This window comes from Pterocles gutturalis, unplaced genomic scaffold (assembly GCF_000699245.1).
Source record: "Pterocles gutturalis isolate BGI_N339 unplaced genomic scaffold, ASM69924v1 scaffold19088, whole genome shotgun sequence".
Lineage (NCBI taxonomy): Eukaryota > Metazoa > Chordata > Aves > Pterocliformes > Pteroclidae > Pterocles > Pterocles gutturalis.
Window position 1 is genome coordinate 7,852 of NW_010120937.1, and position 16,233 is coordinate 24,084.

The following is a 16,233-nucleotide window of genomic DNA, read 5'->3' on the forward strand; positions in this document are numbered from 1 at the left end:
GATTCTTACAAAGAAGAATCACTTAATATTCTTTAAAAAAAAAAAAAAAAAGTGTGTGGGGGGCAGCGTGACACACACATATTTAAGAAATTTATATGCCAAATCAATAATAAGTACACCTGAATAGTAAACTCTTGGCTGTTTTGGTCCAAGAGGCAACAAGAATTGGAGGGGAGGAAAAAAAAAAAAAAACACCAAACAAAAAAACCCAACTAAAACCTAAAAAAACTCCACAAAGTAAACCAAAGTGAAAGTACACACACAGAGCTCAAGTTCTAGAATAAGTTTGGGGTTTGTTTTGGAGTGTGTTTTTTTCCACTGTTTCTGTTTGCCATTATTTAAACCCTGGGAGATTTAAGGTCTTGTTTGTCACTTTGTTTTTACTTTTTGCTTATTCTGCTGGTGCTGCTGAATTGTGGAGGAAGAAACCTGCTACATAGTAACATCTTGTTTCAATGGAGATTATCACAGCTCTCTCAAAAACATAAGTTGTCTAATAAGTATTCAGTAAGGTTTTTTAAATAAATTTTTAACTGTATTTCTTTTAAAAAAATATTTCAGGCATATGGCTCTGGTTGTGACATTGTTATTCTGGCAAATGACTTTGAATGTGTGCAAATTATTCCCGGTGCTAAACATGGAAACATCCAGGTCAGCTGTGTGGAGTGCTCCCAAAGACAAGGCAGGGTAAGGATTTTAATAAGTTTGTGCAGAATTTAAAAAAAAAAAAAAAAAAAATAAAAGTAATACTCTAAATGCAATAATTAAACAGCAACATAATACATGAATGGTATTAATGAGTTAATTTAATGACAAAGATCAGTCTTTACTGATCTGTAACTCTGAGTAATACCTCTTGTGTCACTCAGGGAATTGTTTTAATTCAATAGTAATTTATTTTTTAAAGTGCTGGGGGGAAAGGGGAAGCAGGAGGCATCTTGTAACCACCGTATGTATTCCTTTCCAGGACCTGCAATAACAGGTCTCACAAAATGTGGAAATATGTAGTAGTTACAGTACAGTATCAGATCTGGAATGGTACTAAAGTTATTGTTATTTGCTTCATTACTGTATACTTTCATTTATCTCCTTGACTGGCTATGTGGTTTTCTTTTTAATCCCTAAACAATGCTAAACAGACAGTTTAGATTGCTGAGAAAAAACTGCTTTCTGTGAGTTATGGTAGTGCACTGAGCAAATTTCATCATCTGTCACTGCCTACTAATATAAGCTGGTTAAAAACTCGTATTGAGAAAGCCCTAGTTTGGATTTGGGCAGATGTAGCTGGCAAGGCCCCCGCACTGCAGCAGTGCAGTCCCAGTAAGACTGGAAGAGAGATTCCAGCTGTACAGGTGGCCTCTGCAAGATCACCATGAATTCCTGCGTGGTTCTGCATTCAGGACTCTGAACTCACAGTCTGTTCTTTGAGAGTATGTTGTTACAGCCTTCCCTCCACTCCTCTCCCTCCGTAGAGGAAATAACATTTCATAATAAATGTTGTGAAACTGTTACATCATTTCCACATTAAGGAAACTAGATCCTGAATGGGAAGAGCTTAAACAGTTTTTATTTTAAAAATCTTTTAAGGAAGAAAAAGGAATTTTGAAGATAGTAAAAAGTACTCTTCGGCATATGAGTATTAGGAACATGAGTAGATAAATTCCTAATAATGGAATAAAGACTATTTTGTGTGTGGAGGTTTCTGTGAAGTGGGTAAAAGAAATTGAGGGTTTCAGTGGTATAACTACTTGGGCTTTTCTGTTTACCATTTGTCTCCCCCCCAAAATATGTTTAACTGTACAAAACAGAATTACATTTCTTCCTGTTTCTCGTAATTTTTATTTAGTGGTACAAAAGGGAATCTGGGAACACACTGAGACCCAGACACTAATAATTAATTTATTAGTTAGCTGTGAAGTAGACAGAACATGAGCAGGGAAGGCATCAGCCTTCCCCTATGCATTAAAAGTAGTTACCCTAGAAGAGTATCTTAGATCTGATTGACAGTGTTTACCCCACTGAACAAGATGTCTCCCCTACTTAGAGTTAAAATCTTAAAGATGGGCTTGTTCGGAAGTATATATTTCTCAACTTCCTTAAGAAAGTATACGTAAAGCACAATTAATGACATTTGTATTACTTTCACCTTTCTCGAACAACAGCATATAGAAGAGGTACTGGAAATTCTTCAGCTATTTTGGAATACTAGGGAGGGGTTACACACATCTCCTAACCTTACATTTTGAGTCTTCAGATTATTCTTTTTTTCCAGATTGCAGCATCATATGGAAATGCTGTTTGCATTTTTGAACCACTTGGTATAAATTCTCATAAAAGAAATTCTGTAAGTATGCATTTCATGACTGTAACTTGGTTTAGGCTCTTAGAAGAGGCATGACTCTGCCAGTTGTTATTATTATTATTATATTACATTGGCACAAAAAAAGAGTAATAGATAACTGTTTTCCATAAAAAAACTGGATGGGTAGACTCTTCCAGTGCATAAATCGAACTGGGGATTGCACTCCTCCTAAGTTTACATCATCTTGTTCTTGAATCTCATACTAGGTGACAAATTGGTGTTTCTTCAACTTGAAGAGGTCATCAGATTTGTGGTATAGAAACATGACTTAGACTTCTATATGTGTACCCAGGCTTGTTTTAACAGCACAACCATGGCCAAGCACTGAAGCATTAAGTGTGTTCTCAAGCAGGTTTCACAATCTTTGTTGCATCTATATTGCCATCCCTTATGTTGGTATAAATGTATGACCTAACTGTAGTCATACAGAGTTTAAAGTAATCTACAGATATACATATATATATATGTTTGTATGTGTGATAGCTCCAGATCTGGTTTGCAGGGCACTCTGTGATGCATATAATTTTTGTCAAACAAATAAATTATTAAAGCTAGATTCAGCAATGTACCACTGGGTCCTGAATGCTTTTGCAACAGGCTTAATGGCAATTTCATGGAGGAGCAAAGAAATACTGTTACCTTTGTATTTTGCTGTTGATGTGATAATTAATCCTTTATTGTTTTTAAACTACAGCAGCTAAAGTGTCAGTGGCTTAAAACGGGGCAATTCTTCCTCAGTTCTATGACTTACAACCTGGCATGGGATCCTCAAGGTAATGTGAAGTTTGTGAAGTATTTGTTCAACATTTGTAGCTAGCAGGACTTGAACACAAATTATTTTTATTGCAATAAAGTGAGAGCATGAATATGGAAATTGTAGGTTATCTGTTCTCAGGCAGTGTTGCCTAAAATGTGAGGCTACAGTTAGCATTTGTCAAGATGCTGTGCCAAGTATTTGAGTCTCTTATGCAAGATTTTAGTTTGGGAATCACAGTGTTAAGTTGCTATCTGACTTAAATTACCCATGATAACAGTTTAAATATAATTTTATCACGATTAAAGTCAGCAATGTACCTGGACACAGATATTTATAAGATGTCTAGCAGTGTGTATTTATTTGAGATGTGAATGGCTATTTAGCATCTGCAACATTAATTATTAAATCTGATTTATCATTTGAAGCCACCAAAAACCCCTTGATGTTCTTTCTTAAAAGGTATCAAAAATTCAAGAAGTTTTAATAAAAAGAGTTGTATAATATGATTGAATACCCTATCATATTTAAAATGGACTTTATAAAGTTGAGTTTTCAACGTGTTTTGAATAATTCTCAAAATACGATGACAGTCTTAATCTTTCAATATACATGCATCATCTTGGCTTCACAGCTTTGATATTACTCATTTTCAGGTAACAGGCTGCTGACAGCAACTGACTTTCTGCAGTTGTGGGCCCCTCCATCTAGTGACATTCTAGAAGAAGATGAAGATGAAGATGACAATGCTGACAATCAGATCAAAGATGATAAAGTTCTCCCAGTTCTAAATGACTGGAAATGTGTCTGGCAGTGCAAGTGAGTGAGATAATTTTTATTTTAAGACAAATTGCAGTGCCACCTCATATATCAGCCCTATCTTCTCTCCAAACCAAATTTTTTAAATATGATTTAAACCAGTTTAAAATACCATAAAATTCAAAGAATGTAAGTCATTCCAAATAAAAATTCCTCACTTTTTGAAGTGACCTATGACCAGATAACCTAGTCAAAGGCTTACCCAAACTGTAGCATTTGCAATGTATCAAAATTGTCCCCATTTTCTCATCTTTGAAAGCAGTGCTGAGATATTGGATGCGACTGAAAGGAGCAGTAGCAGGGAGATATGCTACACTGATAAAGATAAGAGCTGCTTCCTGAATCTTAGGAAGAGGGTCCTGAAACTCTCTGCCGAGTTCTATGTCATGTCTGTGTTACGGAAGTGCTTCGTGATCAGCCATTTTTTATATATGCAGAATTGGGAAGCAGCTGCCTATGAACCTGTTTTCTCTTGACTTTTTTGAAGCCTTTTTGTGCCCCCAGAAGACTGTATAAGCTGCTTTCCTCTTTTTAGACAGCTGACCCCTAAGCTGTTGTCACAGACAAATACTATCACAAGTCATGTAAAAGATCTTCACTTTCATTTCTTCCTGCTGTTTGTCTTGGCCTCACTGGGAGCAGATGAGCAGGTGGGACAAACTTCACTTCTGTGATCTCATTGGATCTAGCCTAGGCTTGCCATACTTAAAACAATTTATTTTATGGGCTGTTCTTCTGTAAAACTGAAAATACCAAATATTTTCATAGAATCATAGAATGGCTTCTGCTATTTCTAAAGTATGCTTAAAGCAACAACTAGAAAGTACAAATATATTTCATTTAAATAATGACTAGTAACAATCAATTGAATGCACATAGAATAAACAGACTTTACTTACAACTTTAAACTTTACTTGGTGTTCTTTAGAACTGCAATATCAGTACGTTTGATGGCGTGGTCTCCTGATGGTGAATACTTTGCAACAGCTGGGAAGGTAAGGACAAAAAAAGAATAATTAAACGAGAGTTTGCAATGTTTTACATTTGTTTGACGAAAGTAAATAAGTAATATAGAATAGTCCCAGACCATACACTCTATTGTAGTCTGAGGTAAATTAAATCATCATCTCATGTATAATGCTGCATTTTCATGTAATTCCATTTATTTCAGCAACAAGAAATTGGATTTAGCTGAGTACTCTTACTGAATACTTGGAATACTCAACCTGGAAATACAGTGACAGTGACACAGATGCTTGTATATATTTATATATTTTAGATAAAGTATACTTAGATGAACTTTCAGATAGGCATAAACTTATTTTTCTGATTCTATTGGAAATAATGTGGATAAATATGAGTTCATTATGACAGAACACGTACACATTTAAACTGGTGTAATATGCACATCTCTGGATAAATTAGAAAATATTTTCTATTTAGTGAATTGTGGGTTCAGTTATCAGTTCTATTTCGGTTTGGCATATTTTTTGTCAAATTGCTATTCAAGCTAAGTCTTCAATTAATAACTCCCTTTAATATCAACCTCTCATTGAGTGATTCCCTTTGATTTTCAAGTCTAGATAGATAAGCATTTACTGCTTGCACTTAATGTTGAATAATGAGATGAATTTTAGGAACCTTTGTTTTCTTACATGTACTAAAGAGGACAACCAAATCACGAGCTGCATTGTTTCATGACTAAAAATGTACTTAGAACACCATATTTCCATTTCCCATGAATACACCTTTTTATAGCTAAGAATTTGACTAGAGTAGATGCGGCAGATGGCTCCAGAAGTCATTTTCTGTCTCTAGGACAGCTCAATATTAGTTGTTTCATGAGATACACAGTTTTGATCACAATTCTTAATGGGGCTGCCTGTGAGACTTCCTTCTTACAGAATCTGTGGTTAGATACTGTACTATACTGTACTTTTTTATGCTTGTCAGGAAATGCTGTATTTTATCTACACTCTCTGAGGTTTGTAATTTATTCATTTATTTACTTTATTCTGTATCTCAACTCCAGCAAGAAGCCTTGAAATCCAGGGATATGGCATCCAGCTGTGTACAATGTACCGTTGTCATACCAGTAATGTTGTCCTTAGCTCACACCAGTACAGTCATAATCCAGTCTCACTTATCAGCATTTGTAGTATTGCTGTGTCAGCGTTTCAGTTTTGTTTCAATTAACTACGGCAGTGGTGCCCAACCATTCAAACCAGAAAGGTACCATAGGTTGTGCTGGTGCAGGAGATGGCTGTAATATGCATCTGCTCCACTGCGTGCCTGTGGTCAGTAGGTACAATAATTTCCACGAAAGTCAGGCTTCCTGTGCATGGGAACCAACAGGGACTTACAGCGAGACTGACTGTTAATGAGCTTAATAGTGTAGTGTGGGTGGCAGCCTATATCTGGCTTCTATCTTTGCATGGAAATGGACATGGGATTTAAGCATGTATATGTGCTATGCAGAAAATGCAGAGAGAACCAAGAGGAAAGTAGGGAGCCAGCTGGACTAGAAGAAAAACTCCTTAAGGGAGTGGAGTGTTGCCAGCAGAATATTTCTTCCATCCTGTAACTCATTCCAGTTTGACCATCAGTGAAATAAGTGGTCTCAGAAATAGGTTGTCTGAAAAACTGCAAATAGTTCTGGGCCACAGATCAAGTTTTCGTGAAAGATACCAGAACAACAGTTTCCTTATTAATTGGGGTTTTCTTTTTGTGACATTTTTTAATTTTTTTTTTTTTATTGCTTTACCTAGGATGACTGCCTTTTGAAGGTTTGGTATCCTATGACTGGTTGGAAGTCATCTCTTCTGCCCCAAGAGAATGAAGAAAAGAAAAAACGCTCAGGAGTTGTCCAGTTCTCATTTGTTTATTTGGCACATCCTCGAGCAGTGACGGGATTTGCATGGCGTAACATTAGCAAGTACATGCCCAGGTTTGAAAGGTTTTTTCATATTAAAAAAAAAAAAAAGCAAGCCTTTAACCAAGTATTTTTTTAACACCCTGCTTAAAGATTGGCCATCAAAAACATGATTAGATTTCTCTGCTTACAATTTCAAGAAATAAAACGTATTAACATCTTCCTATAAGCTTCTGTATTACCTAGCACAAGAGTGATAGTCATGTTAACAGGTGAGATTTTTTTCTAAAAAATGGTCTAAACTTCGGTGCCTTCTCATGTTATGCTAAGAAGCATGGATGTAAGTCTTGGCTTCACCTTGTGCTATGACATTGGAAATAAAATATTTGTTTAAATGATTAGCATTTAGTGAGCTATTTTCTGCACCTTGTTGTATATACTGGTGTTTAATTAGTTGTCTAATTTCACTTTTTATTGTTTAGTAAAATTTATGCATTCTTCACATAGTCCAGCAGGTCAGATAGTTCAGGCAGGTTCATAACTGCAGTTCTATAATAGCTGTTGGATTTATCAAATAATAACCATTCCACATTCACATGCATTTTTGACAATAATCTATGGGTTTATCGGCATGCCAAAAATCACTACTGATATAGAACCTTTAGTTAGGGGAAAGACGCAGAAATCTGGATGAAAAAATAGCTACTAAATATTTGTATGCTCCCCTAATGTCTGCTGTGTCCATATAGCTAATTTAATTACATTGGGTAGTAACCTCAACATGTCTGTCGTTAGGGGTTTGGTCTGTAATGTGTTACTCACATCATGTCTTGATGGCATCTGTCGGCTGTGGGCAGAGACACTGTTACCAGAAGACACTCTTCTCGGTGAGCAGATCTGTGAAACTAGCACTTCCAGCATTAGCAGCACCATCTCTCAATCTGGAAAGCAAAAGGACAAAATACTGCATGCACTAGAGGTACAAGTAAATACTTATTTTGACAATTTTTTATTTCAAGATTCTTAAAACCTAAATATTTAAGGGATGTAGAACTCTAAGAATGTGTATTATCCAAGTTTTATAAGCATAACAGAATAGTCTGAATTATTTCATCTCAGTTTTTGAAGTCTATTACTGAACACTGAAGAAGTCAGAAACCTTGCAACTCTGCACCCAAGTTCCAAGTTCTTAAAACTCAATCTACTTTTTCTATAGCTAACTAATAGTGTTGGGAGGAGACAATGTTTAGTATGGATTAGTAAGTGATGGTTTCATTCTGATTGGGTCTGAAAGTCTGTAATTATAAAAATAGTGGAAACAGTAAATAAACTCTCTTAATTTTTACTTATCTGATTTGACAATTGAATTTACAAAAGGTGGTATTATGGGGTTCTCAATTTCAGTAGCAGTCATATTAAGTCTGTTAAGTTTACAGTAAGAGAAAACCTATTAACGTAATACCAAGAAAACAAACAAAAAAAAAAAACACCAATCACCCCACCACTCATTTGTAGACTATTGCAAGTTTTTACTTGTTGCGTGTCACAACCATCAACAAATACAGCAAGAGTGGAACCAAGTATACTTTGCGCTGTTTAATCAGTTGCGCTCTCCACATGCTCTCAGCAATTTTCAGTTACACAAAAATAAGTAATTGTAAAATTATATTGCAAAGGTTACTGCTTTTAGATTGTTGTAATCTTGTTTATGAATGTTACACAAAATGTCTTTTTGTGGTGTTGTTCAAGCAGATACTAAAGGAACTTTCAGAAGACTGTTAGAAGAGCTTTGCTTCTGGCGAGAACGTACATAAGTGTTACTAATCTCTGCTGAAATCTGTTTAAGATAATCCTTCTGAAATTAGTCTTCACTTCTTAGGTAGAAGGAAGTTTTAAAGCTTTAGGCTTTATATAAGTGTGAATTTTTACCTTACAGTTTTTTTTAGTATTTCTTAATTTATTTTTTATTACTATACCAGACAATTCACCATTTGAAAAATATGAGAAAAGGACAAAGGAGGTCTTCAGTTCTTGTTACCCACACAGATGTATTGCCAGATCAACAGGGTACTCATGAAGTTCAGCGTCACATTTCACATCACGCAAATGCACTTGGTCACTTCCATATAGCAGCAAGCATCAACCCTAATACAGGTGAAATACAGCCGTTTATTAAACTGGAATAATATATTTCCACAAAATGTAAAAAATAAATAAAGGGGGCTGAGATACACATTCTTTGCTTTGCCTAATTGAATACCGGGAATTTGTAGGAAGACTTATTTCACAGGTCTGTTACTTGGCATAGTTTTGTAAGACAAATGAGGCTGAATTTATTCTGAATAACTTCAGCACTTTAAAAAGCCAAATAAATTTATCTTTGCACATCAGAAAGCAAAAGAAACCTAAATTTCCAGTCTGATTGGCATTTGACTGTTGGGTTTTGGGAGGCAATGGTATATGATGAACAGAGTATTTGTATCCTACAGAATGTATAGTGAATGAAAATAAGCTGTACCAGATTTTTTGGCAGGAAACCAGATGCTTTTTATAGAATAATGCAGGATATTTTAAACAAGGAAAAGATTAAAGAACAATCATGTGCTTGATCTAAAATCTGTACAGTAAATGACAACACTGCAACATATGAAACCGAGCAATTAAAACTGCTGAGTATCATTTACTGTTCACATAATCAATTTTCATGTAAGTTTACTGATTTTAAAATATCTTTACATTTTTATTACAATTCCATGCAGAAACTTGATCTGCATCTTACCTTTTCTAATATTACAGGCACAAATTATGTTCTACTTAAATTAAATGTCTTAATTAAGAAATCTGTGTGTATGTATATAAAAAAGATATGCAATTTAACATGTAGCTTTTTTTATTTGTTTAAAAATGTCCACAGATATTCCATCAGTCTTGGCTGGAACAGCTTTTAATATAGATGAAGGAAATGGAGGCTTCATTGTTCACTGGTTGAATAATAAAGAATTTAATTTTACGTCCTCTATTGAAGTATTTATGGAGCATCTAAGAAAAATTTCTGAACACCAACTAGAACAAGATTTTGATGTGGAGGTTGAAGAGGAAGAAGAAATGGAAGAAAAAGAGAGAGGTTTACATATGAAATTAGATCATGGTTAGTAATACTGAGATATGTAGCACAATAATTATTTTGAAGCACATTAGTGCAATAATCAATGCAATTATTTAGTACAAGAATTGTAAGTGCTAATATTTTATCACTAATCTAAAATAGATGTTTACAGCTGAAATTTTGTCTGCTGTAATTTTAGGCATGAAAAATTTAATTATGTACTTTGTTGTAATGCAATAGTGATATACATAATGAAGAAGAAAGGTAGCTTTTGTCTTCCATTTCCATTTTGGATATATTCCACTGAGCTATGAAATTATGACTAAGACCTGTTCTCTATTTACCTTAATAATCCCACTGTCAGTAATGACATACCAATTTATGGCAAACTTTAAGAAGGGATGGACATAGCTCCATTTTAGTACAACTACACGATTTCCAGTCCTGGTAAGATTTACATCTTAACTTTAGATCACCTGATGATCCCAACTGTAGCTGTTCACAAAGGAATGGAGAGACATACTTTGAAATTAAGGATGGAAAACATATCCTACCAGAAACACTTTATGTTGCTGTGGGAGGGTCACTTGGCCAGTAAGAATGTGTAAAAATAAAAATCTGTCTACAGAAACCAGTAAGACCAATTAGCAACAGTAAATTGATGATACATTGTGTCATTTATAATGCTTATGTTCTTTAAATCTAGATTACCAATGCAGTAAAGTGTGTGATAATTTGTACTGAACATGCAATACATACTACTTCACCAATGATCACATACCATATATTTCATTATTACCTTCTAAATACAAATAAAACCACACGTTAATTTGGAACCAGCATTCATGTAAAATGTGTGGTTTTATATAGTTGACCAGAATAATCTTAGGCAGGGCATTACTACTCTAAGTAGCTGTATTTTTAGTTATATTTATTATTACTTGTATTGCATAGTTAGGAGCAATAGTCAAAGGCCAGAGCCTTGTATTTTTGCACAGACAGACCAAAGAAAGATGTTTCTACCTGCAAGGTGCATGAATGTTCTTAGCAGATAGTACTACTAGCAGATTAAAAAATACTGTGTTGTATTGAATAGAAACTGATAGGAAAGTCTTTGAAATGGATAAAATGGCACACTTCTTTTCTGTTGCAGAATTGTCTATAGATAGAGAATCAGAGACGGGGACTGGTACAGGCTCTTCAGAACATGACGATGGAGAAAGAGAGGGAAGCCCCAAAACATCCCTACTGGCAGGCCCATGCATGCCTCTTCCAACAGTTTTGTTAGACCGAAAAATTGAGTTGCTCCTGACTGAATGGAACAGAAATCCAGATATGCTTTTTACTATCCATCCTGTTGATGGTACCTTTTTGTTGTGGCATGTGAAATATTTAGATGAATACACTCCAGGCATCTTTCGACAAGTTCAGGTATCGTACATTTGAAATTGTTTTACTATTTATGATCACAATCAACAATCATTCTGTCCTTTTTTTTTATATCTGAATATTGGTATGACTTTAAGTACTTGCTGTGAAACAGCTAACATTTATTCAGACTTAAGCTGGGTTGTTATATTCTAATTTTTTTCTTTTATTTTTTCTTTTTTTTTAGGTTTCATTTTCTTCTAGGATTCCTGTTGCATTTCCATCAGGAGATGCTAGTTCCCTTAACAAAAATATTATGATGTATGCTTGCCCTGTCTTTATGAAAGATAACAGTAATGCTGTACATCAGAAGACAATGGACTTTCCAGATAAGACTGTAGCAAATAAAGGACCAAGCTTTGCCCAGGACAGTGCAAATGTGAATATAATTTCTCCCATAGTAATGATGATTTCCAAACATATAGATGGCTCTCTTAATCAGTGGGCAGTTACTTTTGCTGATAAGTCAGCTTTCACTACTGTGCTAACTGTATCACATAAATTTAGGTACTGTGGTCACCGTTTTCATCTCAATGATCTAGCTTGCCATTCTGTTTTACCATTACTGCTAACATCTTCTCACCATAATGCTCTATTAACTCCTGAATCAGACAGTTCCTGGGACTCTGACAGGATAAACAGAATAATGGATCCTATTAAACATGCAAAAGGTTCTTCTAGGCAGCAACTTAAAAATGCAGCAACCCGTACATTCCATGACCCAAATGCTATCTATAGTGAGCTGATTCTGTGGCGTGTAGACCCTATAGGACCTTTGTCATACACTGGAGGAGTATCTGAATTGGCTCGAATTAACTCTCTTCATACCTCCGCTTTCTCTAATGTAGCCTGGCTTCCAACACTTATTCCCAGCTATTGCCTTGGTGAGTATACTTAGCATGTTTCCTTATAGAGTTAACACTCTGAGTCCTAGAATTAATTTGTTAAAATAAATTACTATTGTATTTGGAGTCTATTTGTATTAACATTTGATCATTTTCCTTCTATTATGCAAATTAAGCATTTTTCTTTCATTTGAGGCTAAGCTACTTCAAAACTTCATCTGTTCTAAGTGTATCTAGTTACTGTGGATCAGCTGACATTCAGTAACTTCTTTCTGTGAGTAAGCAATCATCATTCTCACAAAGAACAAGATGATCCCTTTCCTCAGTGCTTCAGGCAGCTTCACTGAGTGTTCTGTGCATTGACACAGTATTAATAATGCAGATGTTCTGATGACTTTGGCATCTGGCTTGTTGGCCACATATAGTTGCAGGAGGTGGTAGGTTGAACAGAGTATTTGGACCCCTTGAACATCTGAATTATTGGGAAGGATTTTCAGCCAAAATTTACAGTATCAAAATCTTTTAACATGCTGGCTAGGAACTCTGCTTAGAAGATCTTGACACAATACCAAAATTCTTCAGGCCATCAGTGGTTTAAAAAAAAGACCAGTTATGTTAAAGAAAAATTTAAGTTAACTTTACAGAATTGCAAACCATAATCTTTCAGTACAACATTTGATGTCTAATGCCCTAGGACAATTTTCAGGTTTTGTATTTAATTTTACTGCTTTCTATGCCATTAGGAAAGTTGTCTCTACAAATGTTACTTTATTCAGCCACTCAGATACTTATTTCTGAATGCTGTTGTAGTTGTCGTCTTTGTAGACAGCACTAAAAATGTTATTTATACTGTGGATGTAACACAATTTTATGCTAATAATGCCAGGTTATTTTATTATGTTAAGGCCAGTCTGACCTGTGTACTGATTAAATGGGTGTCAAAGATGTACAACCTCAAAAATCCTAAATATGCTTAATACATGAGTAATAATCTTTGATTTAAAATCTGTTTTCTCTGTTCACATAGTAACATTCTGTGCAGTCTGAATCCCACAAAGTCTTCTAAACACAAATAACTAGCTTCTTCCTTCTTATAATGTAAGAGGAAAATGTATATCAGAATAGAAAACCTTGTGTCAAGCCTGTTCTATATGCTGTAGACAAGCAAAAAAGACACTCTGTTACAGTTTTTTCATGTTTTATTCACTCCTGCAGATATATTTCTTCCTCCACTTTCATATCTGCACTTTTAACTGGAGGGTAGAAGGGAATATTCGTAGAGGTTAACTTCAGGCAAAGATCCTAGAGACAGTAAACAAGGAAAAAAGCTATAGCTAATATAGCTTTTCTGAACAGTTTACCTTAGACTCCTACTCTAAATTGTCCCTGAGAACCTAGGGAAGCTAGAGTTAGCCCTTCTGAGCACCTCCTTAGAGGTGACAGTGAAGAGGACATAACCATCTTAAGAAATGGCTGTGTTCCCTTAGGTGTGCTACCTACTGGTTTTTGCATGTATGAACAATGTTTGTAAACATACATGAATTCTGCTTAGATTATTTAACTTTTATGAGGAGTTTTGGTTACATAAATTACCAGAAAGGGAGTTATTTCAGTGTTCAAATAACGGTGTTTTAATGCACACATTTGCCTAGGTTTTTCCCTTCAGTACTTTCTAAAAATTATGTTAGAAACATATTCAGATGTTGTGAAGTAGATCATAATAGACTACCTGATGCTATTTAACTGTCATTTTTTCTTTAACTATTAAATTTTTGTGTTTCCTATTAGGTACATACTGCAACTCTGCTAGTGCTTGCTTTGTTGCATCTGATGGCAAAAACCTGAGACTCTATCAAGCTGTTGTAGATGCACGAAAACTTCTAGATGAATTATCTGACCCTGAATCATCTGTAAGTTTTATGTAGCAACGGCTTGAAAGTATTAAAATAAAACTAGTAAAGGTAACTTTTTTTCCCCCTCCACTGGTTTGTCTTCACTTAGCTCTGCATAACTTTTGTGCCATTCCGCGTATAGGATCTTATGCATTATACCTTGCACAATTACATGTTTTGCAGCTGTCTGTAAACATTAGCAGACAGAAATGCAGCTACTACTACAAAAAGTGACTGGACTGAAACAAAGTTTCACTGACAAGTTTCTCCAACCTGTAGCAGGTGGGGAAAGGAAAAATAAGATTTATTTCTTTGTCTTCTCAAGAGAGGGGAATCAAGAGCAAGTGGAAAGGTGAAGACAGAAGAGCAAGACTTAGGTGTATCAACCTAAGATACATCTATATATGAGGAAGGGCAGAGATGGTGGGACACAAGGGAATCGGCAGGTTATTGTTAAGGATAATATTAGCTCTTATTTTTTCTGTAATAAGCAATTTTTGCATCTTTATTATCTTTAATTTCTGTGACTTTAAGCAAGGTAATGCCTGACCTTGCAGTGTTATTGTATAAAGAAGCACATCTTTCCTTTTTTCCATTCTTCTGTTATTTTGTAAGCTATCCAGCAAGATAAAGCCTGTCAGTATTCAGAGGAACCTGTTCTAGGAGTAATGATTGTGACCATACCAGCAAAAATCAATAGAGCATTCAGTTTATATATAAGCTGTACTGATTTATTTTTTTACATGTTGTGACAAAACCTGAAGCTTTAAACAAAAGTGAAGCAGTGTATTTGAGTTTCTCTTGGCACACATACTAAGTTATGTTATGAAAAGATTAATCTCTAAATAAACAGCATTTAATTTACATAAAAACTGGTGTGCTATCCCCATGAATAGCTGCAGATTCACAAAAGTGCAAGTGTCTTGATAAAAACACATTATTCATAAGTGCCAAAATGACGACAGGAAGAAGTCTGTTACAGTTTATGTCAACAACAAAAATTAAAGCATCAGTCTACTGTAAATGACTGTCATTTCCTTCTGTCTGAAGGAAAAATCTACTACTAACTCTTCTCATCTTTCTATGTTTCAGAAACTTATTGGGGAAGTGTTTAACATTGTGAGCCAACAATCTACTGCTCGACCAGGATGCATTATTGAACTCGATGCAATAACTAACAAAGTAAGTAAATGGTTGATTCTGTAAGGGTATAACAGAAAGGTGTTTAATAGCTTTGTCTGTTAATTAACCTCATCTGTTGAAGGTAAAAGGGATGACATTTCTCTGTGGTGATAATGACTGCCTTGAATTTTTGTGAATGTTGAGATACCTTGAATGTTTTAGTCAGACAACTTACTTCTAGCTGCTAGGAGCTCAAAGCCTGTTGTTAGAGTGTAATAATATTTTCCAAGCATAAATCTTGATGAAAACAAAACTTAACTAGACTGGTTTACAAACCATGATAATTTGAAGGAAAAAAAACAATCTCCCCAGACCCAAACAAAAAGATGAACAACATTAAAGAAAAACCCAAACCTAAAAACTAGACTGTATGACCTCAGGTTTCTTTTTTTTTTGGCTGTCTTGTAAGACAAACTTTTATCTGTTAACTAATACAGCTATACATTTCAAACAATGAGGAGGTAGTATTATTACACCTTGTTCTTACTCACAGTTATTTTGATCATACGTGTTTCAGTGCTGTTTTCTGTTAGGAAGCAGCATGTGAAAACTGTGTTTTCCATTTCTCAATTAGACATCTGGATGTTTTTGACATATGTAAAGAAGTATTTCACCATTTGCCAATAAATTTCCATGTCTTTTAACCACATAGGATATTCCATTTTAAGTTCAGAATTACAAAATATTTTTCCTGAAATTTTATGGATGAGTACAGGGAATACTCTCTTTCCATGTTTCTCTGGAAAAAAAAGGATGGTTTGCAACATGAAAGCTCTGTCCTCACTGTCTTTGGGGGACATATTTTTCCTCACCTGCAGGAAAGGATTTCATTGCCAGCAGCCTCCTTTGTAGAGAGGTGGAGGTACTGCAAAGAAATCTGTTGCTGCCTGGAAGAACAGCTGTTGAGATACCAGAGGGAAGGAAAATCTGCAAATCATTCCCTTTTTTAGATTTCCCAAGCAATTCACTGCAG

At 35.1% G+C, this 16,233-nt stretch overlaps 1 protein-coding gene across 3 annotated transcripts in view; it reads left to right on the forward strand.

Moving 5' to 3' along the window:
- The first annotated feature begins 567 nt into the window (after positions 1–567).
- The window catches only part of DMXL2 (Dmx-like 2), a 44,598-nt gene continuing 28,932 nt past the window's right edge, over positions 568–16,233 (forward strand). For all 3 annotated transcript variants that reach the window (XM_010077073.1, XM_010077075.1, XM_010077076.1), the window contains exons 1-13: positions 568–687; positions 2,273–2,344; positions 3,057–3,135; positions 3,773–3,935; positions 4,864–4,930; positions 6,704–6,882; positions 7,603–7,786; positions 8,787–8,961; positions 9,722–9,955; positions 11,067–11,344; positions 11,529–12,225; positions 13,975–14,096; positions 15,171–15,260. In XM_010077073.1, coding sequence (XP_010075375.1) covers positions 3,105–3,135; positions 3,773–3,935; positions 4,864–4,930; positions 6,704–6,882; positions 7,603–7,786; positions 8,787–8,961; positions 9,722–9,955; positions 11,067–11,344; positions 11,529–12,225; positions 13,975–14,096; positions 15,171–15,260 — 2,220 coding nt within the window. In that variant the 5' untranslated portion in view covers positions 568–687; positions 2,273–2,344; positions 3,057–3,104. The remainder of the gene's footprint in view (positions 688–2,272; positions 2,345–3,056; positions 3,136–3,772; positions 3,936–4,863; positions 4,931–6,703; positions 6,883–7,602; positions 7,787–8,786; positions 8,962–9,721; positions 9,956–11,066; positions 11,345–11,528; positions 12,226–13,974; positions 14,097–15,170; positions 15,261–16,233) is intronic.